Source organism: Diadema antillarum, unplaced genomic scaffold (assembly GCF_040938485.1).
Source record: "Diadema antillarum isolate AM-2024a unplaced genomic scaffold, OU_Dant_1.0 scf00000014, whole genome shotgun sequence".
Taxonomy (NCBI): Eukaryota; Metazoa; Echinodermata; class Echinoidea; order Diadematoida; family Diadematidae; genus Diadema; species Diadema antillarum.
Window position 1 is genome coordinate 5,836,585 of NW_027270903.1, and position 25,102 is coordinate 5,861,686.

A 25,102-nucleotide genomic window follows, 5' to 3' on the forward strand; every position below is an offset into this window, starting at 1 on the left:
GATTTTCATATTTTTCTTTACATTGTACTCCTGTTATAATTAATATGGTTATAATAAAATTCCGATTACAACGAAGTAAAAATTTGGGCCGCAACGTTATCCACTCTGTGATTCATTATTGTTTATTTGTTTGGTTATAACGAAATTTCAATATAATGAAAGAAAACTGCCAGTCCCGAGGACTTTGTTATAATGGGAGTCCACTGTACTACTTACTCCTATAGGAACTGCTCTTTTTTGCTTAATTTTGAGCCAAATTGTCCCTACTTTTCAGTTAAAGATTTGGAAGTCTGTGTCAATGAGCTATGTGTTGTTCTGTTAATTAAGTCTCAACTCAAGTCAAGTCATGTTTAGTAAATTGCCTGTTAACCCTGACTGAGTGACCCTCATAACATTTAACCCTTTCTGTGCCAGGGACTTTTGACAGTGTGTACAATACTATGGGATTTTCTGTGGAAATTGGCACTCAAAAGACACAGAGGATTGAGGAAACCAGTGGCAGTTACACGAATGCACTATGTGTCCATCTTATTTGGCAGTGAGAGAGTTAGTACAATGTATAACTAATCCCTCATCATGTATAGCCTTAGGGCCATTTACAATGACTTGGTAGCTAGGGGTAATTTTGACATTGTAATCACAACAGTGTATGTCATTGCTCTAGGATTTCAGCTTAACCCCTCGAGGACAAGCCCCGAGTACATGTATACTCGGACAAGCGTCTATGGGAAATGTGTGTTGTAGCAAAATCAAACCGTCCTCAATGGGTTTCATTGTTGCTGTACCAGTCGAGGGCGAGTGAGGAAAGAATCAAGTGCAGACCAACCCTGTAGACAGAACTTACATTACTGTACTGTAAAACATGATATATTCGCGCCACGAAATTTTCGCGAATTGGAGCCGACGGCTTTTTACGTGGCATGAAATTTTCGCGAATTGCCACTGGTGTTCAATGCATATACCGTAGTGTAGACAAGAAATTTGGCATGCATTTTAATTTCGCGAATCTTGGCGCTCGCGAAATTAACGAAATTAAAATGCACGCGAACATTCCTCGTTTTACAGTACTCTGTGGTGACTGAAATATAAACAGATGATGGTAAGGTAGGGAGCCTTCAACACAGTTTAATAGTCAACACCTGTGCTTCCATGTGGAGAGTTTCCCCATGGCCAGATCCAAGTATGGCTGGTAACAGAGATAAAAAGATCTTTAGAGGAAATACTTTGTGCAATAGTTTGTCATATCAGATAATGTAAAGTGAGAAATATTTGCAGAATGAAACTTTTGCGAATTCCCACTGGCATCCAATGCATTAGAGTGTAGACGAGAACTTTCGTGTCCATTTTACTTTCGGGATTCTTGGCTCTTGTGAAATTCGCGAAATCAAAATGCATCAATTTTTGTGTAATTTCTATTCGTAGCATCCTCCTGCCTTTACCATTTTTGTTCAGCTCATATTTTATAAGTATGCATGGTGAAAAGAAACTACCATCATAATGACATATCTTCCTTTGACAGAGTGGCTAGTGATATGCAATGAAATATGAGTCAATTGTCTTCCTATCTGTGAGGCAGATCCAGTTTGGCACATACAATGTACATTTGTACTTCAAATATTTTGGAGTGGCGGCATCGAACATCCAGTAAAGGAGATAAGATGGTTGTGACTCCATTCTCTTGAACCTCCATGGTTAAAGACTGTCCTACCACGGGTCTCGCCCCTGTGAGTAAAGTGGACCAGCCCAAACCAAAGATACTGAAATAAATCTGGGAGAAAAAATATTAAACAGACCATACAAGTCTGGTAAAAACTAATTATTTGTGGCTGATGAGGGTGAATCCTTCTGCAAAATAAACCTCATCACAGAGACTGGACTTGCTTTTTTTTAATTTAGGGGGACTACATTTGTGTTGGTGTCGATTCAGAAAACGTGAAATTTTGAGTGATGAAGTCATGGAATCTCTCTTGAGGGCCTCTGAGTGGAATTTGAACAGAAAAAATGTCCTTGTAATTTTTTTTTTTTTAACTTGAGTGAAATCATTTATTTTGGTCTACTTAGATTTGAAATGGGAAAGACACTGAATCTATTGTGTATTATTTTTATAATAATTGTTGGTTTTATTTTTTAGCATGTGTGTCTATTAAAGGAGAATTATTTGCAGATGTGAGACCTGCAGAGATTGTATGAGAAGCAAGCAGAAGTCGATACGTGAAACCCATCAAGCCACCATTGAGAGCCACGACCCAGTGAGAGGTCTAAAAATTGTCAGACATGACAAGTTATCAGTCTCTTTAGGTTTTGATTGGCTGAGAAGCTCTGGTCACTGACTGTTAACTATGGTGATTGTCAGAGACAGACAACTTTCCTAAAACGATGCCCTGACCAAATTCCTTTGAATGACTAAATATTACAACCAGCATTTGGTAGCAAAACTCACTATCATTTAGCACAGTGCCATCCAAGCAAGCTCATGTATACATGTTCTGCACTCACTGTCAATGGGTGAATCGAGCGATTTTGTTAGTGGAAATGACTTTAATACTGGATTATTCAACGAGAGAATTTGTCAAGAGCAGTGAGTGGGTTTTGCTTTCTCCTGGTCATGACTAATCGTCATAATCATTACCAGTAGATCTTGAAAGGCATTCATGTTGACTTGGCCTCAGCTCTCATTGGCTCTTTGCTCATGACTGTACGTGCTACCAACAGCACGAGTGTCCTTGAAAGAAGACTACCTCTAATGTTACCCACAAGATTCGGGCTGTGTTAAATTTAGTGCAATCTGTGTTATGTACATTGTGTCTGTGTGTAGGACAATTGCCCAAGTTGACAAAGCAGACATAGGTATGTATGGAGTTTCCATGTACAATGGAACTTTGTTATAAAAGAGGTCAGATATAACACACCCTCTCCCCCCCCCCCCCCCCCATATAATGAGGCAATTTTGCAGGTCCCAGATCTTTATATTACTTTGTTTTTGTATCTTGATACATGTATAATGAGAAACATGATAGAAACCTGTGAGAAACAGGGATATTGTCAAGGCTTTTGGGTCCTTATATTGTTATGGCTCCCCTATGTATGTTTTGTCCCCTCCAGATGTGGTGCTTTTAAAATTGAGGGATCCTGTCTTTGTAAAAGTGCAGTAAGAGCGCCCTCTTCTGGGCTAGTGTGAGAATTATGTTGTCATTAAAGTGCAATTCTGCTTCTATAACTCGAGTTCACTTTCTTTGAAATGTGCATTTCTATACCAGTGGAGAGATTTCAGCAAAGAAGAGTCATATTTCATGTTTCCATTGTTTCCAGTACAGCTGTGGTATTTAAAACAAAAATACAAAACAAAAAACAAAAAACAAAAAACAAAAAACAAAAAACAAGAAAATCATTTACTAAAGTGCACTCCCATTGTAACGAACACAGTTATGACGAAATTCCGGTTACAACGAAGTAAAAATTCAGGCCGCAACAATATCCGCTCTATGTATTTCTATTGATTATTTGTTCGGTGATAACGAAATTTCGATATAACGAAAGAAAACTACCGGTCTCAAGGACTTCGTTACAATGGGAGTCCACTGTATTATGTTGCTTAGATTGTAAGACAATATTAAGTCAATTTTTTTTTTTGTACTAACAATATTCCAATGAAGCAATACATGTACAGTGTACTCACACTCAATCAACAATACACACACTCCTTAATAAAGCACAGGAGAGAAAACGAAAATTCTGCACATCATCTTTTGTGAAAATCTTTCAGTTGAGCTTGTTGTATTTGACATCTGTATAATATCTCCATAATTCCACAATGGCATATATCACATTCATGGATATGATAAAAAAAAAACAAAAGAAAAACATTGAAATTACAGTAAGCCTCACGTAAGTCCTCATGCACGGAACCCGAGACGTGAATGTTGAAATATAATGCAGAACTCAAGAAAGTAACATTTTTTGTACTAAGAGAAAAGAAAAATTCTCGACATATGATAATTGCAGTGGCTTCGAAGATTGCTTGACTTTTTGTAATTTCAATTTACATGAGGATTTCTTAATAACATCGATCAGTCATTTCCTTTAAACTTTTAAATATTTCCATCGAATTTATATTAACAGAAGAATAATCCAACAAAATTCTGTCACATTCAGCTCTGATCCTTTTGGAATGATATTTGATTTCTGAAGAGTTTTGACGACTACAAACAAAGAACTTTCCAGCTGAGACACCAGTACCAACACGATTGATATCCAATGCTTTAGGTGACCTTTCACACTAGTGTCAAAATCACAGACATTCAAAGAATCCTAGAAAATTGCAACTAAGTGAAAAGGCTAAAAAGAAAGGAATTTAACTGTTTCTTTAAAAAAAAAAATGAAGAAAATTTTGTATAAATTGAACAGCCCCATCATATTACTCAAAAAGTCATGAACATATTTTGGGATTCACATTTTTTTTTTGTGTTATGAGCTGTGTTACTGTGATGCTTTAAATTAGCCTTGAGAGTTTACTTGTATCTCCAATAAGCATGAAACACTAGGAAATTCTTTTTCTTAAAGCTGCATAAATCTTGAGACCAGCTCTTAAACTGTTTTTCTTTGAGTATATGTGTTAAGTTTTCGAAATGATGTGAGCCAAATAATGCAAATAATGTATCAATGAAATATCTACTCACACCAAAATCAGGACAGCAGTAATAATGGCAGCTCTATCACACTTCAATATGGGCTACAGTTGTAGGTATTCCTCATTCACTAACATCTCCACCTCTCTATCCATTCAACAAAATAGATAGGATAACCTGAATCACTGGACTACAAATAGAGCACCAAAATGTGATAGCATAACCATTCATTGATATGGAAACTGGTTCTAAACAACCTCACTAACTCACATACTGTAAAAGTGGATATTTTCGTATGACCAATTTTTCGTGCTCGGCCGGGTAAGAAGAGTTTCGCGTGTTTTTAATTCCGCGGTATCAAGACATCAACCAATGGAACATATGGCAAGCAAAAATATTCATGTGCTTTTACTAATAGCACTAGTTTCTGGTTGCGCCAGACACGTGAAAATTTCAACACCGCGAAAAATTCCACTTTTACAGTATCTGTGAACACAACGCTTGCTAACCATGCTCAAAACCCAGTTCCAACCCACTGCCTGAAACCTTGTGCAAGCTTATTTTGTACGGAACCAGCACTCAACGACACTGTGACAGTATTACTTTGGTGCTCTATTATGAAATAAGCATGCAACAGAGAATTACAAGAAGATCTTCACAAACTTTCAAAAAAAAAATAGGAAAAAAAATAACAAGGAACATTTCTCCTACTCACTCTCAACATGATACATATAAGACAGCTTAATACAACCGTAATATTTACAAGAGATTGAATATTCTATCCTGTACACTACTGTAAGAACAAAAGGGGGGGTCAGTTTCATTTCCTCGGTGGACCGTTCATCAGTGGGCGTGGCTCCATCATTGGTCCCATCCCTGGCCCCATCGGTCTCATTACTGGTGAAAGAATAAAAACAAGAGAAAAAAAAATATGCCTGCATAATATCATAGCAAAGATTCATCATTAAAAACACAGACAATCAACAACTGGCACACCCCCCCCCCCCCCTATTTTCTAGCATGGTTACAACTGGTTATTGGTTATGAGGTAAAATGGGCGGTCCTACAGAAATTGTTACAGCAGGATTTTCCTTTGAAAAATTTCTCTGACCTGAGATCAAACATGCTACTACAGCCAGTCATATTACAAGTGTACTTAACATATTAGGAAGACGTAAACTGCGAGTATGTGCTGCAAGAACATCTTTGTATCACAGAGACAAGGTGCTTGCTGTACAGTATAACATTGATATATTCCTGAAAATTATAGTGTTTTGTGTGTGTGTATTTGAAGATCTATCACAAGTGTTGGCATTTTGTTGTCATTATAATCATCATAATTTACTGTAGGTATCATTCTTGCAATCATAATGGTTCTGCACAATAATCTTCAACATCATCAATAACTATTAAATCAATGTCATCACATCTCATTTATGCAATAATCCTTCCACATGAATTACACTTATTCATAGCTATGTAGGCAATAAATTAAAAAACATGTTACAAAGCACACACAAGAATATTATTTTTTTTATGTGTGTTGTACAAGCAAGGAGATGATGACAAAACAAACAGAAAAAAAAGAAAAAAAAATCATGTGGGGCATCTTTGGAAGATTTGTATACACATGTAATTACTAAAGTTACAAGGTGTTCACATATTCTACAACTACAGATGACTAAACTTACATGGCTGCATGCCCGGTCTTGGTTGGCCCATAACAAAGCCAGGTGGGCCCCTTGGGCTTGGATGGGGCGGTCTCATCAGGCCCGGCCTGGGAGGCATGGGCCCACCAGGAGGGAAGCCAGGGCCCGGGTTGTATGAACTTGGTGGTGGTACTCTGGTTCCAGATCCAGGGGGCCCGGGGGGTCCTGACCCGGGTGCCCCTGGCGGACCGTTGGCCCCCGAGAATGGGTTGTGTGTGATCTTTCCGGCTTGGAATGCAGCAGCTGTGCACACAATATGTGAAAGAAGGTTTGCAATCAATATCAACAGAAGAAATGACATGGGTTTGTGTTTAAATTCCCTCTGGTCATTACAGTTTAATATAGAGTGTGGAAAGATTAGGCACTTTGTTATCAACTCAAAAAACTGCGAAGTTATGAAGGTTTACAAGGACTTGTGTGTCTTTGATTAGACATTTGTTTTAAATAGTAGAAGCACATAATCAGTTAAAGGACCAAGAAATCAAAAACAAGACAAACACAAAAAGAGAATTTGAGGTGATCAAGACAGTTTATCATCTTCTTTCCATGTTATGTTTTGCCTTCTTACTTTTGTCTTTCTTTGTTTTCTTATTTGTGTCTTTATCACAGGTTTACATACATTTTCTTGATATTACATTGAACTGAATCGAAGTTTCAGCTGTCACCCAATGTGTGTATTTATAAGCAATTAGCCTTTAATTACAAAAACAAAACAATCATTTTAAATTATTTTTGTATTTGTAGCCATGGCCTGTACGTGTTCTATTAAATGTTTGATGTGCAAAATTACAGTGGAAACTGGATACAAAAAGATGTGATATAACAAAATACATGTACCTGATATAAAAAAACCCAACTAATTTCTCGAGTCCCAATGAGTTTATTTCCTTTGTTTTGTACTGTTTATTGACTACTGATAAATCAAAATATATAATATAAAGAGCCATTTGTCTTGGTCCCAAGGATCTTGCTATCCTTAATTTCCACTGTATCGCATCGTTTTGTGCCTTCATGCTGTTTACATTGTGTATGACATGCAATTCGACCTTTGGGCTTAGGGGGAGGTAAAGGGTATTCCCCTAGCAAGGAGAATGAGGTCCAGCTTACTGGTTTTGTCTATGAGTGACTGTGCCTGCTCCTCCATCCACTTCTGGTAGTATATCCTCACATTCTCCTTGTGTTTTCGTCCATTGCAGTGTGTTTTCCTCACAGAGGGCTGCATGAAATAACACCATTGAGAACATTTCACAAATACCGTGCTACAAGCTCACATGTACCTACTTGCCTTGGACAGCTACAACTAACTGTTTGGCAAGTGTGAAAATGATACAACACACTCCCATTATAACGAACATGGTTATAAAAGAATTCTTGTTGCACCAAAGTAGAAGTCAACTTTGCATTAGTCAACCTCGCATACAGTGTACAGTGTATGTTGAATAATCACTGAAGTCACAAGTCTTTTCATATCCTCTTCTCTATATTCTTCTGATTTTAATCCCTCAGAAGTCAAATTTTCTCCAAGTCAAAGCTATTTTTGTCAGTCTAAATAGATTTGACTTTTAATGGCTAGGTTGACTGTATAAATTCAGGTTCCAAAATCGTGATCCATGTGTACAGTATCTTTATATACATTGTACTTTACTCTTGAGCTTTAACAAAATTATAAAGAAAGAAAACCCTCGGTTCAAAGGAATTCATTATACCAGGAGTGCAGTGTATACTTTTTCCTCTTTTGTAATCCTCTACTTTTATCAAGTTAAAAGTTGTACAAGCAAGATGCTAGCATAAAGCACCATTGAATAGGCAAAAGAGAGAGAGAAAAAAAAGAAGAAGGAAAAAAACAAAACAAAAACAGAAGTATATTATCTCAAGTGCTGTCAACAATATATTGAACATTTAGGTAGCTACAGAATGTACACAGACACACATTTGAGTATTTACTTGTAATGCTTAAAAAAAAAAAAAGTGAAATACACATCTTCATTCGTCTATCTTAATGTTACATAGATTTTCCTACTACAGTGTAAACTAACTGTCGATCATGGTGATATTTATCAATTTCTACTTTCTTTCAAGTTTGAAGGACTTTCATGAGCATGTTAATTCAAAGAAACATAACTTGCATGGGGAAAAACAAAAAATGAGGTTCTAAAGGGACTGTACAGTACTGGTTGAGGTGGGGATTCAGGTCTATAACATTCCTAAGTGAGATAATGAAAAACCTCTTATGAAATATGAAAGAGCATGTAATTTTAAGAAGGATTCAACATTTATTTGATAAAAATTGGTTTTCAAATGGCTGAGATATCCAAAAAAGTGATGATAATAAAAGGTGACAGGCCACGCCTTTTATTAGAATCTCTTTGTTTCACCTTGCTTGTGGATATCTCGGCCATTTCAAAACCGATTTTCATCAAATAAACGTGTGATACCTCTTAGAATTGCATGCTCTTTGACATCTCATAGAGTGGTTTCTGAATATCTCGCACAATGTTAAAAGCTAGATCCTCACCTCGACCAGAACTGAACAGTCCCTTGAAATTTACAAATATCATGCTACTGTCAACCTTGCTTGTCACTCTGAAGGCTCAAAACCACACTCCTTGTATCATACTCACCGAATCATGAGTTAGGTAGGTATCACAGTAGTCACAATAGTACCTGTAGCAGATAAAAATAGCTTCAGTCAATTCCAATGTCTTCACAACTTTAATAAATCATAGAGTAAATGTCCCAACAGTTTGTGGCCAGTCGCCTGCATATTTGGTAATACGAACGTTGAACACAGCAACACAATCTATACATGTATAGCAAACATTCACTAACACTCCGCTACATGTAATCTATAAAAATCAACCGATGACGAAACAGGGATTGCAGGTGTGGCGGTGTTACTGTTGTCTTTTTCATGTTTTTGTATTTTTTCTATCATAACATCCACTTCTGGAAAAAAAATGGTGGCCCACATCGGCTTGCGAAAGTTCTGTTCTATTGTAATGTGAGGACATTATTGATGTATTCAAAATCCATAAACATCAGGAAAATGACACACAAAAAAATCCAGTTTCTTATAATCTTAACCGCTTGTTCCTTAACTGTGATGTTAAAAAGTACTGAAAATGAAAATTTGGATGTGAGATGTCATCATTTATTAGGTGAGAATATTTCACTTTGGTTGGAAATTAGCGTTTAAAATAGAAATTAGACATTCTACCAAATCAAATGGCATGGGCATGTACATGTATGCTCCCCTGTCAGAGCTACCAAGTCTCACGCATTCTGAGTGAGACTCAAGCATTTAGGGGTCGTCTCACAATCTCACGCATGGCACCCATTTTTCTGCATCGGGCAAAGTCTGCCATTTGGGCCCATAAATAGCTAAAAGGGATTAAAGTCATAGTTACAATTGAAGGTACATTTTCCTTTTGTCTTTCAAAATAACTAAAAAATAGTCAATTGTAAGTATGCACCTGATCGCACCATTAAGAGCTAAAAATTGAAAAAGCTCCCTACCGTGGGAGGCCACGGGGAGAGGGGGAACCCCTCCTACACCCTCGCTTGCGCGCACATTCGCTCGCCGAGATGCCGAGTCATGAAAATCTCACTCATAAAAATTTTTTGAACTTGGCATCCCTGCCCTGTAGACCGTAGTGGCCGCGAACTGGGCTGGGGCATTTACTCAAGAGTGTTTTTTTTTTTTTTTTTTTTTGAAGCATTAAACATCACAATTGATTGTCACACCACACTCAAACAAACAAAAACATCAACAACAACAACAACAACAACAAAATTAAACATATAAAACGACAGGTGCGGTGAGTCTTCCATCTTTCACCTTTTGCATTGTACTGGCATAGACTAACATTGTTAGATAGCACACATATTCCATGGCATCCGGCCCGGCATGACACACAAGCGTACAAATTTTGTATTATAATTTATATTCCTGACCCTGTAACTAGCCCGACCAGACGCTGTAGTAGTACGCTGTCTCGCGCTTAGTACAAAAATAGGGGAGAGCGGGGAGAAGTGGGACATTATTTCAAGTTCGCCGATTTTCTTCTTATATCTTTTTATAGAAGAGATTATTACATTTCCTGTTGGGCTTGCATGAAGGTTCATATGGTAGGTTACATAAAGAGCTATAAGCTGGGGGTAGCACTGTTCTCAATTTTCTGCAGTTAATGAAAAGAAAAAAACTTATTTTGGGGGAGAAGTTGACCCACCCGTGGGTGAAGTGGGACAACGGCAAGGGAGAAATGGGACTGTGGGGGTAAAGTGTGACATCCTAGATGGTCTATAGAAATGTCAAAGTTGGAAGGCATAATGAAACATTGGTAATGAAAACAGTCAAACATGCTTTAAAATGATCTTTACTTCAACAAAACAAGTTTGAACAACATGTTTGAAAATCTGAACTGCTTTACATGTAATGCTATTATGAGGGACAAATGGGACACGTTGTCCCAACTGTCCCTCACATGACATATACATAAATATGTACGACTGCTCAGTAACCATGCAGGCATTTGTCAAAAACAAGTTATATTAGTTGCATATTAATAAGGCTCACCACCAGCTTCAATTGTGCCCTTGAAATCATGAACACAAAGACAACAGGTTAATTAACTTGATTTTAAAAAAACATTATATTTTGGGGAAAATTTTCAATAGCAATTTATACATACTTAGAATTTGCCGAACTGCATGGCTTTCTTAGTGTGATGTATGGTTGCTAGGGGCTTATTGTAGATATAAGCCAATCGCTGATTTGTTGAACAGTTTTTGATTCAGAGAACGTGTCCCACTTGACCCGCGTCCCAACTCACCCCGCTCTCCCCTACTAGGTCTAGTCTAGAACTATATCACAGCGAATGGGCTGTGAATAGTTATGGCCCTACATGAATACAAATTTGTGGGACAACGTTGGCAGTTCGCTCCAACGAGATCCTCAATTGGGCGAGTATTAATCCAACTTTCCTTCTTGGCTCTTCGGAAATAAATATGGTAGGTATGCAGTTAAGACTTCTTATACGTATAAATGTACTTACTTCGGCATTTTGAGTGAAATGAGTGAGAAAGGTAAAGGCCCGTCGACAACAATTCGTTTAACCCACGTCCACGATCGTATCCGTATCGTACGCACGGCGTTCGCGTTTTGCACGGCACCGCACGCGCACCGTCACCGCAAGCATGCATGTACGCAATACGTACAAAGCATAGCAGCGTTTTCTGATTAGGCGCATTTTTAGTCGCTATAAGAAATTATGCAGTAGCACATGATCAAATCATTCCTTTGAGAAAACAAAAAACAAAAAAAGAAGAAAAAAAAAAGAAAAAAAACAACAACAAAACAAGTATTTTTTGATATCACAAAAAGAGTAAATATTCAAGTTTTATGCTTATGAAATGCACAGACTTTGGCAGAGTGCACATACACACGCACTATGTGCCATACAGAACGTTTACTGTTAGCTAAAACAACATTTACAATTCTCGATCACTATACAATTGCTCATTTAATTACTACAGTACTAGTAGTAGTGAGAATTGTTAATGTTGTTTTGTCTCCTTTGTTTGGTAGTTTTGAAAAACGTGGCTCTTTTGTATGCTTGTTAAAATGTTTTGTTTATCATACTTCCTTTGCATTTAATTCTAAAGCTAATCTATAATTACATGGCTTGATTGTGCTTGTGTTTTAATCAGACATTTTAAAGTTTATTTTCATACGACCCTATTCTTTCATTTTTATGGTTGCTGTAATACTTTATTAGAACAATGCCCTACCTGCCTGTTTGAATGCTTTATATGGTGTTCATTGTTTTAGGTAGGCCTATTGTTTTTAGGTCCTACTGCTGAAACTTAATGTTGCAATATATCTCAACATGGAGCTCTGTATGTTTTAAAACAGGAACTCTATACGCTCCTGACTCTGAACCAAATTATATGTTACCTTGTGTATTTCTTTTTCCCAAGACCAAACAAATAGTAACAAGTAATAGATAATGAATAGGCCTAATTGAATACATACATACATACATACATCAATAAATAATAAAACCTAAAGGAATTATTAAGTAAATTACTAATAGCAGAGGCGGATCCAGGAATTCTGGAAAGGGGAGACGATTTTACAAAATTAAAGGGGGGGGGTGCATGTGCCCCTTGTTTTGTTCTTTTTATTTGGTCTTTTGTTTTAACAAAAATAAGAGGGGTGCACGATAGATAAGTGAAATAAATGAAATGATATAGATAATAAGATTAATGTATGTATAATTGAATAAATGAATAATAAATTCTTTTATAAGCAAATGAATAAGTAGGGGCCTGAATATCTAATTAATAAGTAATATTAATAAGTAGATAAATATACAAATAAATAAATAAGTGAAAAAGAAGCCTGAAAAATATTTTTTTTAAAAAGACAAGTTTTGTTGACTCATTTTGAAAGCCTCTTCAACCCAGCTGAGAGAGAGTGGGGAGGGGGGTGCAGGAATTTTCACCAGGTTAATGAAAATGAGAGACGCAAAGATTTTACAGACGTACATTTGTAGGCCTACAATGCCCTACACATACATGTACATTTTTGTTGCTCTAGTTGACACTTACCTTAGGTTGGTAAGTGACATAGTAAAAAGAACTTTTAGTGAGGTTTGTTTGTGTATTTTCTTGTTTGTTTGTTTGTTTGTTTGTTAAGTGAGTTAGGTAGTTAGGCGAAAAATCTCTTTGATGATAGTACATTGTATTGTAACTGGAAGCGACAACCATTGCATGCAAAGAGATGCTGGTTTATGAGTCTAGCAGACGGCGCCAAATCAAACATGGCGCTTTCCTCGTCGCTTCGAGAAATTCTCATTCTGAGGGGAGAATCACACCGATGGAAAGATTTAACGATCAATGCTGGTAATTTCAGCTCTTAGATATGCCGATAATGCCATGAAGGGTTTCACTACTATTACTGAATCGAGAGAATATCTTGAAAACCATAATTTCTTTGGGTCATTCTCTTCATATCACATGTGCGTTGCTGGGTCCAATCAATGTTTTGTAGTCCCACGTACTAAGAAAAGTTGACCGTGCACCGTGTCGAATGATTTTAGACAGACTGTGCTCTACTGAAGGCATTGAAGCTGCAGTCAGTGCACAGCCCACAGTGCAGTGTAGATTCTAAATATAGAATTCTAACGTTAGAGGTCTTTGGTCTGACGTTAGATATCTAAATTCAAATTTAAAGGGACTGTACAGTACTGGTTGACATGAGGATTCAGCCAGTGCAGTAGTAACGTTTTGAAATCCCTCTAATAAGCTCTATGAAATACTAACTTAGAATCTAACGTTAGTCGTTAGATCTAGATCTTGTTTCTACATGTAATTTTAATGCAGTTAATAAAGAGCATACAATTCTGACTAATCAATTCGAACTCGAAGGGGAATCAAGGGTTTATTTAAATTTGATGGGAATTGGTTTTGAAATGACTGACTAAAATGCTGACGATATCTAAAAAACGAGGAAAAATAAAGCGATCCTAATGAAAGTTGTGGCCTGTCAATTTTATTAACCTTGTTAGTAATGCCAATGGGTAGGTCTATCGCTTTTTGGGATATCTCGGCCAATTCAAGGCCAATTTTCATCAAATAAATGTTGAATCCTTCTTGAATTTGAAATTACATGCTCTTTCATAATAAGAGGTTTCTCATTGAGTTATTATCTCACCAAAAAATGTTATAAAGCTGTTGGCTGTATACAGATGTGGTACAGTATAACCGGACGCCATTGTGATTCTGGGCGCATTGTATGTGTAATAATGACATTCTAATTTCTACACGCATGGGACTTTGCAGACATGATAACCTAGGCCCTACTACTGTACTAATCAAGGCGCAGATGCAGGCACTTCTGTATGAGACAGGAGAAAGGCTACAGGCTGTTGATTCAAAACACAAATGTTGCCTAACTCTTCATTCAATGAGTATTAAAAAAAATGAAGAGAAAATTCGAAACTTTTTCATTGTTGTTGATAGTGCTGACCTGTGTGAAGTAGAATAGAACTTGGACTAGATGTGTTATGTTGATGTAAGGAGGTTTATTTTTATTTTATTATTCATTACCACAATTGCACAACATGCACAAGAAGGTCATGCTTTGATCACAGTATTGATACTGGAGTTTACAGTAGCCAGTCATAGTAGATAGTTTCCTCTTGAAGAAAAGATTGTTGGAGATCAAAGAGAGAGCAGAGAGAGAGAGAGAGTGTGTGAGAGTGAGTGTAGTTTCATTAATGTATGAATTTGTTAGATGATGACCCTCTGTTCCATGTTTGGGCCAACTTGGGGTTAACCTGCTCGAAACTTTCCTCAAACTAGTTGGTGAATTTCAAACATTGTCAAATATGCAAAAACAGAAGTAAAAAGAATTGTGTTAAGCAAACTCATGGAATCCTTCAAAAAGCAAAAAAGTAAAGTAAAACAAGTATTCTTGCGGATATTCGTTTTAAATAATTCGCTTATTGCTTGTATTTTGTTTTGTTTTGTTTTGTTTTTCAAAATCAACTCAATAGGCGGCTCCCAAGGTGTCCTTCAGGATGTCAATGTCGCTGAAAGTGCCGGCGGCTTCGCCTTCAAGGACAGCAACAAGGTCAACAGTGTCACCGCCAACAGGTTCATCTACTGGTGAGTTCGAGAGGCGGATGCCCCAGTCAGTTACTGAGTACTGTATGTACACCAAAAAGGAAATCGAAGCAAAAGTGATTGCAACAGACTCGTTGCTGAGCTGTGTACGCAGGTGTTTCAGTTGTATGAGTCTATGAGTGCATTCAAATGCTATTTTCAAATCATGCTTGAGTGAGCCTGGTCATGCCGTGAAATGAGACTAAAGTTTACATCTCTGCTATACTGAAGTGAGTCGGGGAGCATGCTATGGTGGACCACCTTAGTTTCTTCTGTGGTAGAATGACAACTACAGTGTAAATATTCAAAGGAATGCAATCAGGTATAAAATATATAAAACAATACTGGTGCCGGTCCCATAATCCCAGACCAATAAAAGTCACTGTTAGGCTGACACTTTTCATGGAAATGCTGAATTTACTGGTCCAACATGACTGCTAAAAAAATAGCATTGTAGGGGCCAGTTAAAAAAAGAAAATAGAACCAGTAGATTTCAGATTTAGACTGGTAAAAAAGGAAAAAACTGTGTATCTAATGGTCCAACAGGGACAGGGTGGCTCAGTAGAAAAAAAAAATTGTTAGTGTGCAGCCTTGTAAATAGAATATGCTAATTTGCCCTGAAATTTTGAGGCCATTATTGAGGTGTCCAGCATGAGTCATGCTTTTTACCAAGGACACACTTGCTGATCAGAGCTACACTGTAGATGGTGCCACCTCGGCACTGGACGGTCTGGCTAGCTGGCTTCAGCATGGTATGCTCTGTCATGGTGTGTGATTTGAGACTAATTGTAGGCCATGATAGACCCCTTGCCTGCAAGGAAATTGTATGGGTGCTTAGAACCAACGCTGCACTCTGGCACTGGTCTGATCGTCCCTGGCCAGTAAAAATCTCTGTCAGTCCAGTAAATTTTTCAGGAATGGACCAGTAAAAAATGGAAAAAACTGGGTACGTACTGGTCTGACTTATCTGTCGGACCAGTAGAAAAAATGGGTTAGTGTGCAGCCCTGTTAGAACTGAAAAATGTTGCGTTTTGTAATGAGTTCTTACTGGATTTTTTTTTCCACTTCACTTATTTGGAATAGATATTTGTTTTGATTAGGGAAATCTTTACCCTTTATAATGTAGGAATTACTTTATTGAAATTTGTTTATTTTGTTCAGTGATAACATGTTTTTGAATCCTTGACAAAAGGGTGATTTGCCAAAATGGTTGAAAAGCAAAACACCATAAGATTACATACATGTATGTGACTTGTTCTTTTCTTCGCATCCAAACAGGTGCACGTCTCAAAACCGTGTGGAGCTGGTAGAGTGCTCCCTCAATCACAATCTCCATGGCAACGCCCTGCGGCTGAACTTCCAGGGATCCCCCATCATCCCCCGGGTGTCCATCCATGAGACCCACGCTCACATCGTCGTGCTCGTGGCCACGTTCACCACCGTCCACCGCCTTGCCTTTCCACACCCAAACAAGCTCACCAAGTTGGTATGTTTCATTTCGAACCCAAATCTTGAACGTCTCAGTGCTGAAGCGATATCGATTATATGTCGATATAATACAATTTTGTAAAGCATGTCTTCATCATTACAGAATGATGCAAATCATTATCTCTTTAACATAAAGCAATTGCTGTATCCCCCCCCCCCCCCCCCCGCTCCAAACGATTTACTGTATATGCCATATATTTCGCGAGTCTAAATTTTCGCGAATCGGGAATTCCTGACGATTTCGCCAAGTGGTTAAATTCGCGATCGTGGAGTCCTGCACAGAACGGAGAAATGTACACGCGTATGTTACATCCACATCGGGATCAGTTAATATTTTCGCGTGTTTTTAATTTCGCGAATAGCACCCAAACCTCACAAAATATTCGGCGTATACAGTAATACCATGTTGGTGGGGGAGGTACATACTGGTTTTATGCCATGCCATTCTGTGCATATATTTGCCTTCTCAAGACTCATTCCTGGGCCATTCCGTATATATCTGTGACTAATATTTCATGGAAAGGTTCTTGGGTGTTACTGTGTGATTTGAGACCTACAGTGTGTCTTGCTCCTTTGAGCTTTAAATGAGGCGAGATATGCTTTGTTTGCATTACATTGCTAGGCTTATTTTAGGTTGACCTTACTGAAAATGACTTCGGAAAAGGCAAAAATGATTTCTCGTAATGATGGAGCAAATGAGTGCAGGAAAAGAAAAATGTATTTCTTTCAGACGTGTATTAAAAATCTTTGATAATATTTCTCTTGAGGAATTCCTTAAATTGTTGTGTAAAAACCTACGCGTGTAGTCTCATCACCAGAGGTAAAATTGAATATCAGGGACTTTTCAAGCCTCGGCATAGCATTGGAAAACATAAGACTAAAGCCCGCCGCACACTACACGATTTTGCCCCGATTCACCGGTCTTAAGACCTTAAGACTAGAAGTATGACGTCACATTCTTGCCAGTTTCCAGTCGTACGACTGGGTCTTAACGCCAGTCGTAGAGATTTGACATGTTGAATTTCTACGACTGGTCGTAGGCTTTCAGCCATTCACAATGCAGTAAAATGCAAGCGCACGCAGTGCGCACTGCGCGCGCTTTACAGTCGGGTCGTATAGTGTGCGGTGTCTGGTCGTACGACTGGTCTTAAGACCCAGCTTGGCTTAAGACTTTAAGACCAGTCTGATCGTGTAGTGTGCGGTGGCCTTAAGACTACTGTTTTTACATCACCCGATATCATTTCCCATTTATCCCCCTTCCTGTCCTGTTCATTAAATTTGCAATATATCCTCTACCCTTTATATATTCCATGGCACAAATAGAAATTTAAACAGATGAATACCAATGAGACAAAAAGGTCAAATTGCCTGTAATTCTGGGGTAACACAGCAAAAAACTGTAGTATAGTTGAACTCCTGGTTCCAGAAAGAATTGAGTATATGAATATAAGAACGACCCAAGTCCATGGAAGACCATTTCGAGTAAACTAAAAAAAACATATCTTTTTTATTTGTCCAATAATATTCTATTTAACTGTGATGGGAAGGCAACATTGCATATACAAATTAGAACATATTATTATGACAATTAACATTTACATTAATTGTGGAGAGGCCATTTTGTGTGGTGGACTTGGGTCGTTCTTTGATTCATATGCATGATATTCTGCTATAGAGATGAGAGAAGGATGAGAGAGGGTGCTATTATATGAATGTAAGAATGACCCAAGTCCTTCATTCTTACATATATAAGATTTAACTCATTCATTTCAGGCACTTCCGGGGGTAATTAGGATTTATCATTTATACACAAGATGAGTCCATGCATAAGCTACAATTTCCCATGTCAAACTGAATTTGGCCAAAAATTGGACTTGGGTCGTTCTTATATTCAGGTATTCAATTCTTGTTCTCACTACCCTGTAGGAGTCAAGGCAGCATGGGACCCCCGATCTCCCGTCACTCTTCGCTGAGGCGTCCGTGACCGACTTCCGCGACCCTTCCAACATCCATGAAATCGCACAGTCCGGGTCGCAGCCGCACGAGTTCCAGGCGTGCGGGTCGTGGCTGACCGCGGAGGGGGAGGCTTGGTTTGCCCTGGCCGCCCGCAGCGGCAGTCTGGTCCTGGTGAAGATGGCTCCACTTGGTTTGAGAGGTGGGAAGTCTAGCCAAGATATTTGCCTAGCTGCTTTTTTTTCCCCCCTTCCATAGCTTAGTTTTGCTCCGTTAGAAATCAAACTATAGATTATCACCAAAGACGCAGAAATTGTTTAGATGGAATTGAATTGAACTAAGTGATGTATTGATACTAAAGAAGCAGTGGATGTTTGTAAGCATACAACCACAGGACTGATGATTTTAAGTTCTTCCTGAAGGACTGCCTAATGGTTTACTCTAGTTGCGATTCTTTGGCTGTAAGTATACATAAACGATCGGTTTGCATGGTGAAGTCTGTCCAGAACTCTTGTGCTACAAGTCATACTTGGTATTTGATGGATTCAAATCTAAGAATTGCTGGGGTGTTCAAGCCCATGAGCATCAAAGGGCAATGGTAAAAATACAAGTTCAGAACTCTTACTCTCGACACCCACAGGAATTACCGCCCAGCATGAGGTGAGGGAATCTTCCATTATGGAAAGACTTTGGACCGGACTGGTGCCCAGTGCCATCAGGTAAGCCAAGCTGTGACCAAAAAAAAAAAAAAAAAAAATGGAAACAACTACAGCAACAGCAGCAGCAGCAACAACAACAATGACAACAACAACAACAACAACAACAACAGCTGCAGCAGCAGCAGCAACAACAACAACAACAACAACAACAACAACAACAACAACAACAACAACAGCAACAACAGCAACAACAACAACAACAACCCTCCACCAAAAGAAACAAATTCACAAAACCAAACACACAAACACACACACACACACACACACAAATAAAAACCCGCAAAATGATAAAATATCTTTGGAATTATTTGGAACAGGTTGTCATGTTGTATTTAATGGTAAATTCAGAGTAAAGTAGATTCATGTCTGGAAGAATGCAACATCTGTAGTGCTGTCTTTATCTTCAATATTTGCCACGGCATTGTCACATTTCAATATTTGTTTCTTGTTTGTTTTTCTTTTAACAAAGTATTTTGGTATAAAATCTTATTCCTTTGTCTAGGAGGGGCCAGGACGCTGTGTATCTGGCCCAAAGTGTGGCCGTCCGTCCCCTTGGCCAGGACCTCATGGCCTTCTGTGTGTGTCGGGACCACAAGCTGAGGATATGGTCCTGCAAGGTATGTGTCTTAACCCACTGGATACGTCATATTCTTTTATTTCTGTATTCCTACCTTCCTGGAAGTGTTCCATGGCATTTGCCAATGACAATTGCTCCCATGAAATTTTGCACGCTAAACCAAACATAAATTCTACCCACAAACATAACCCTAATCCTAATCCTCACATCAAACTAAATAAAATGTAAAACCCTATCACAACCCTAAAGCCTAACCCTAAGTCCTTGGAAATAATAAGACCGGAGCGGTGGTGGCTCAGTGGATTCCGTCCCTGGTTCAAGTCCCGTGGCTGCAACAGTTGTGCGAGCAGCAAAGCTAAAGTGCTTCTTCATTGCCTACACATGTAAGTCCTTCAGTGTGAATTTTATAGACCTGGTAGTGTTGGAAGAGAAGGTTGGCCTGATGGAATTGATGGTAATTTGCTGCCAACCGGGGTACACTCGAAAACCACGAATAGCGCCAGCCTGCAAGAATAGAATTGGCCGTCAGCAAATATGTGCTTCAAACTGTGAGCCCATTGGCTACGTTCGACTCCTGTCAAGATTCTTTGGCTGTATGTGTAGCTACATAGAGATTAGTGATAAAAATGTTTACATTTCATTACAGGGATTTATGAATATAATATCCCAGTCAGCCAGACTTCCCATTACATGGTATCCTCAGGCTACCAGGTCTATGAGCCATCTGTCAGTGGAGTGGTCACAAAAAAAAACAAACAAATGAATTTGAAAATTAAACCTATACCATCTTCTTCGTTTCCATTTTTACACATGACCATGTAGACTCTGACCTGTCTGTTGACCTCCGACCTGACCAGTTTCCTCCCCGAGGGTCTGGGGGGCGGCGAGGACCAGCCGATCCTGAGGCATGAGGTGCGGCTGGTTCAGGGTTCAAGCTCCCACAGCCTCACCCTGGGCGTCTTCTTAGCGGTAGCCGACCTCTCCCTGGTGAGTGAAACCAAGATAAAAATGTTGGATTGATGCCAGGGCTCAACATTAGCAGTATCCTGGGGCCAGCCGGGACCACTAAAAATTAATGCCATGTCTACCAAATTGTCAAAAGGCTATTTGTTGGTGGCCTGATTTGACAGCTATATATTGTTTATGTTTCCTTTTATTTTTAGGGACTACATTTCTTTTTCCGGCCAAAAGATTTTCAATTTCATAGATTTTTGTAGCCCTGAAAGGATCATTAGAGAGAAAAAAAAAAGTGTTGAGCTCTGGACACACAGTCAGTACATAAAAATTCCAACTATTACTTCTTCTTTTTTGCAGTATTTTGTAATGTATTTACCCCAAAAACTGCAAGTTCCATAGAAAATACTGTTTTTTTTCCCAAAATTGTATACTACACACATATGTATTTCAGGAAAGGTAGAAATACCATTTTAAAAAATAGAAATATGTAAAATATCCCTTGGCTAAGATTCAATCCACATATACTGTAAAAGTGGACATTTGTGCGTGAGTAAGTCTGTACCTGGCTGAATGAGATGAATTTTTAGACTTATCAGTTGTTCATTTTCCTGCCCAGTTTCTTATTTTGGAGCAGCAGTGGCAAGATGGCCAGTACCGCCTGCACCATGTGACCACCCTCCACGATGTCAAAGGTCAGACCTTGGTGGACTTCACTCTGACCGCATCGCACCTCCTCGCCATGTGGGTGCTGCCGGATGGAGGCACGGTTGTCAAGGCAACGTGCTACTCAGAGTGAGTGCCAGTGGGTGGTAGGGCCTTTGTGTGCCCAGTAGAGTCCTGTATTATACTTTGAGGTATTATTGGTGCAGCAAAATGACTATCGACTTGGCGACAAAATCCATGAAAATATATCTACCAGAAATTTAATGGCGTATACAGTAAATACTATGTGTGCATGTAAGATTCCATATATTATAATTATTATTATATCACGTAATACGACCTCAAAGTGTGTACATCTATTAAAGAATGGGTAGCGAGAATCTTGCGATCTCATTGGTCGGGAGCTATGTGTTAATTTTGTGCTGGCCGCACGCTGAGTCACAGTGGTAAGCATGTTATTGCGCACTTGTAGCAATAGTACGCGCACTTGTAACAAAGGTTCGCGCACTAAGCAAGCGTTCGCGCACTCAGTATGAGACGCCTATTGGCTAAAACAATCATGCATCAGTTTTTACGGGATGCATGGTTCTGAAGAAAAACCATGCGTCCAGTAAAAACTGATGCATGGTTTTCGGGCTCTCATCTATGGCAAGCCAAAAGGAAATGCGTCCAGTAAATTTGTCATTGGGTAACACGATAGAAAAATGGGTTTTTGGCAAGAAAATTACCCATTCTATAAAACAGATGACACACATGTCTTTTCGTGCATCAGTCAGAATATAGTGTGCATGCGGTAACTATGGAATTAAGCCTAAACCCACGAGGCGAAGCCTCGTGGGTTAAGCATTCCATAGTTACCTTATGCACACAATTCCCGTATCCGGGCAATTACCCCGAGAGGGCAATTACCCCCCGGCTAAATACTGGTTAGTGGTAAGCTTAGAGTAACGATTAGGGTTAGGGTTAGGGTTAGGGTTAGGAGTTTGGGTTAGGGATAGGATTAGGTTCAGGATTAGGATTAGGATTAGGGCCAGGGGAAGGGTGCGGGGTAATTGCCCAGGGGGTAATTGCCCTAGACCCCACAATTCCGCCTGACGCTCTCAGACCTGTGCGTCATTTGTTCACTATCGCACATTGATGTTTTACGAAGTTCTTTGTCTGTGTATACATATGTGTGTGTGCCACTGTGTAAGGAATTAATTCAGATTAATTGCTAGCCTCTTTGAAAGACCCACTTACTGCTGTGTGAGCAGAGGGTCTTCACACGAGACTAGTCAGTGCGCCAGGGAGAGGCAAGCCCTCGTAGAAACACCTTTAGAAACCTGTCAGCATTTCGTGTCCTGGTTTTTTGAATAATTAAAAATTGCTCCCAGCGTTACCAACCAGCATTTAACAACATTATGATGGATATATGGAGTATAGTGGTCACCGCTTTAAAATGATCGGGAGGGGTCAGGGACAACTTTTTCTCCCATTCAAATGGATGAGCATTGTATTTGTATCAGTCAGAGAGACCGTCTGAACTCTTCAGTTAAGACAATGCACCTGTTGGACTTCTCTCCAGGCTCATGAAAATGCTCTCATTTGCAGATCACAAGTGATTGCTCATGCTCACACATCTGTTTCTGCCTCATTAAATAGTGTATGGGCCTTGGAAAAAGGCTAATTAGCTGCTAAACTGCACCAATGAGTCCACCTTTTTTTCTCTCTATGGTCATTTCAGACCTGGTCAAGAAGGATGGCAGCCCACATACCTGGAGAATGACCAGCTGACGGACATCCAGGTCTCCTCGTCCCTTGACCCCAGGGTAAGTCCACTCTGTAACATTCTGTGTGTCAAGAAAGTGTTCTTTTTATAGTACACAGGGTTGCACACTAACCCACTTTTTCTACTGGTCCAACCTGTCTGTCAGACCAGTAGGTGCCCAGTTTTTTCATCTTTTTACTGGTCCATTCCTGAAAAAGTTACTGGTCTGATAGTGATTTTTACTGGTCAGGGACCGTCGGACCAGTGCCAGTGTGCAGCGTTGTTGTACAGAAGGAATTGTATTGTCCATCACATATGCCTGTAACAACTTGAAGGAATAGATACATTTTATTTAGAATTGACATTGTGAAATATTTTTTGAAAAATGTATTGCCCTTGTGTAATACAGTATGTGCCATATTCCAATTTCTGTCCCAAATATGTTTTTGCAATCTGAATGTTCATTTGGTTGCTTTGATTTTAGTGTTTTTATTTGGTGTTTATTTGGTTTTATTGCTGTATGTCAGTTTGTTTTTTAGTCTTCAGTATACAGAGGTTTAGCCTGGCATTGATACAATTTGGTAGAGAGGGGTGTCATGGGTGAAGTGTCGTGCTTTATAAAAACAAGTGCTATGGCAGGGCTTGAACTTTCAACCTTCCTAGAATGAGAGAGTTTTTAAACAATCCACTAGGCCACACCCTGCACATGCTGGCTCAAGGTCTGGTATAGAGGATTATGTACATCACCCCTCCATTTTCCGTCTTCTTGCAGGAGGCGTACCTCGACCACATCTTCAAGCCTGGCAGGTTCTCAGTTCAAACCATCCTCAAGGCTCTACATGTAAGTATGAGCACACACACACACACACACACACACACACACACACACACACACACACACACACACACAAATATGAATGTGTACCCAAACACTAAAGTTTCTTGACAACTAACCAGTTCTAGTGCAGATTTTTCACCACTCTTTTTTTCTTTTTGTGACTTTTTAGAGGTGATTCTCTTTGATGATTGTCCTGTAAATTTTAAGATGATAAATTGTCCTATTTTCCTCAAAAGTATTAATTTATCTTGTCTCCTTTGTTGCTATATTTGCTTTGAGGTAACATGCTCTTCAATGCATAAAAGACTACTGTAAGCCGCATTCTGTATATGTAGCGAGTTGAAATTTTTTCATGAATTGGGACTTCCCATAAATTTCACCAGTGGTCAAAATTGCGATCAGGGAGTAATGAATGACAGAATGTCCCCTTGCGTGTCACATCCATGTCAAGACCAGAGTTCATATTTCCAATAGCACTCGACTTGCAAACTGTGTGAAAAAAAAACAGACCTTGTAAAATATGTGGTGTATACTCTGGTCCGTAGTAAATCATCCTGTAGCTTTTAATTTATTTGTTCTCGGTCGCAGACGTACAGCCGCTCGACGGGTACAGATGTTGGAAGCTTGATGGACGTGGACTTCCCGGACCCTGCCGTACTCCGGCAGGATGCCTCCATCGTCGTGGAAACGGAGATCCAGCAGCGGGTTGGTGGAGGGGAGGTCTCCCAGGGGGAGTACAGACAGCTGGTGGAACAGAGCATGACCAGGTTCCTGGACTGCTGTGTAGAGTACCATCAGGTATAGTTGAAGAGTTTGATAGCTTAATGTGTTAACTCTTTCCCTGGAGGAGTATAGGCAGATTGTGGAACAGGGCATGACCAGATTAGATTCCTGGACTGCTGTGTAGAGTACCACTAGGTACAGTTGAAGAGTTTTATAGCAAAACGAGTTAACTCCGTTCATGTCAATTTTAGATATTTAGAATCAAACCTGGTGAGAAACTGAGAAAACAGGAAATATTGGATATTTTTCAATCACGACTTCAAGAATTACTATTCCTTGTTATGCAACGAGTGAGGTATCTAGGAAAGGTTTTATTTTGCTTTGTTTGCTGATGGACTTACCTTGAAATGTTTGAAAATGGCACATAAACTAT

General features: G+C 39.1%; 2 protein-coding genes across 2 annotated transcripts in view; one reads left to right on the plus strand and one right to left on the minus strand.

Moving 5' to 3' along the window:
- Positions 1–5,337: 5,337 nt before the first annotated feature.
- On the minus strand, positions 5,338–11,469 carry LOC139723072 (uncharacterized). Its single transcript, XM_071634348.1, has 5 exons — positions 11,389–11,469; positions 8,956–8,998; positions 7,442–7,550; positions 6,317–6,577; positions 5,338–5,522 (listed from the first exon to the last, which is right to left on the minus strand). The coding sequence occupies exons 1-5, from the start codon at positions 11,394–11,396 to the stop codon at positions 5,446–5,448; spliced, it is 498 nt and encodes a 165-aa protein (XP_071490449.1). The 5' UTR covers positions 11,397–11,469; the 3' UTR covers positions 5,338–5,445.
- A 1,659-nt stretch (positions 11,470–13,128) lies between these two features.
- LOC139722231 (nuclear pore complex protein Nup160-like) overlaps positions 13,129–25,102 on the plus strand; it is a 35,207-nt gene continuing 23,233 nt past the window's right edge. Inside the window, exons 1-11 of the mRNA XM_071633545.1 lie at positions 13,129–13,240; positions 14,896–15,007; positions 16,283–16,490; positions 18,419–18,647; positions 19,086–19,164; positions 19,667–19,781; positions 20,564–20,728; positions 21,315–21,490; positions 23,085–23,169; positions 23,881–23,949; positions 24,535–24,744. Of these exons, the coding sequence (XP_071489646.1) occupies positions 13,129–13,240; positions 14,896–15,007; positions 16,283–16,490; positions 18,419–18,647; positions 19,086–19,164; positions 19,667–19,781; positions 20,564–20,728; positions 21,315–21,490; positions 23,085–23,169; positions 23,881–23,949; positions 24,535–24,744 (1,560 nt within the window). The remainder of the gene's footprint in view (positions 13,241–14,895; positions 15,008–16,282; positions 16,491–18,418; positions 18,648–19,085; positions 19,165–19,666; positions 19,782–20,563; positions 20,729–21,314; positions 21,491–23,084; positions 23,170–23,880; positions 23,950–24,534; positions 24,745–25,102) is intronic.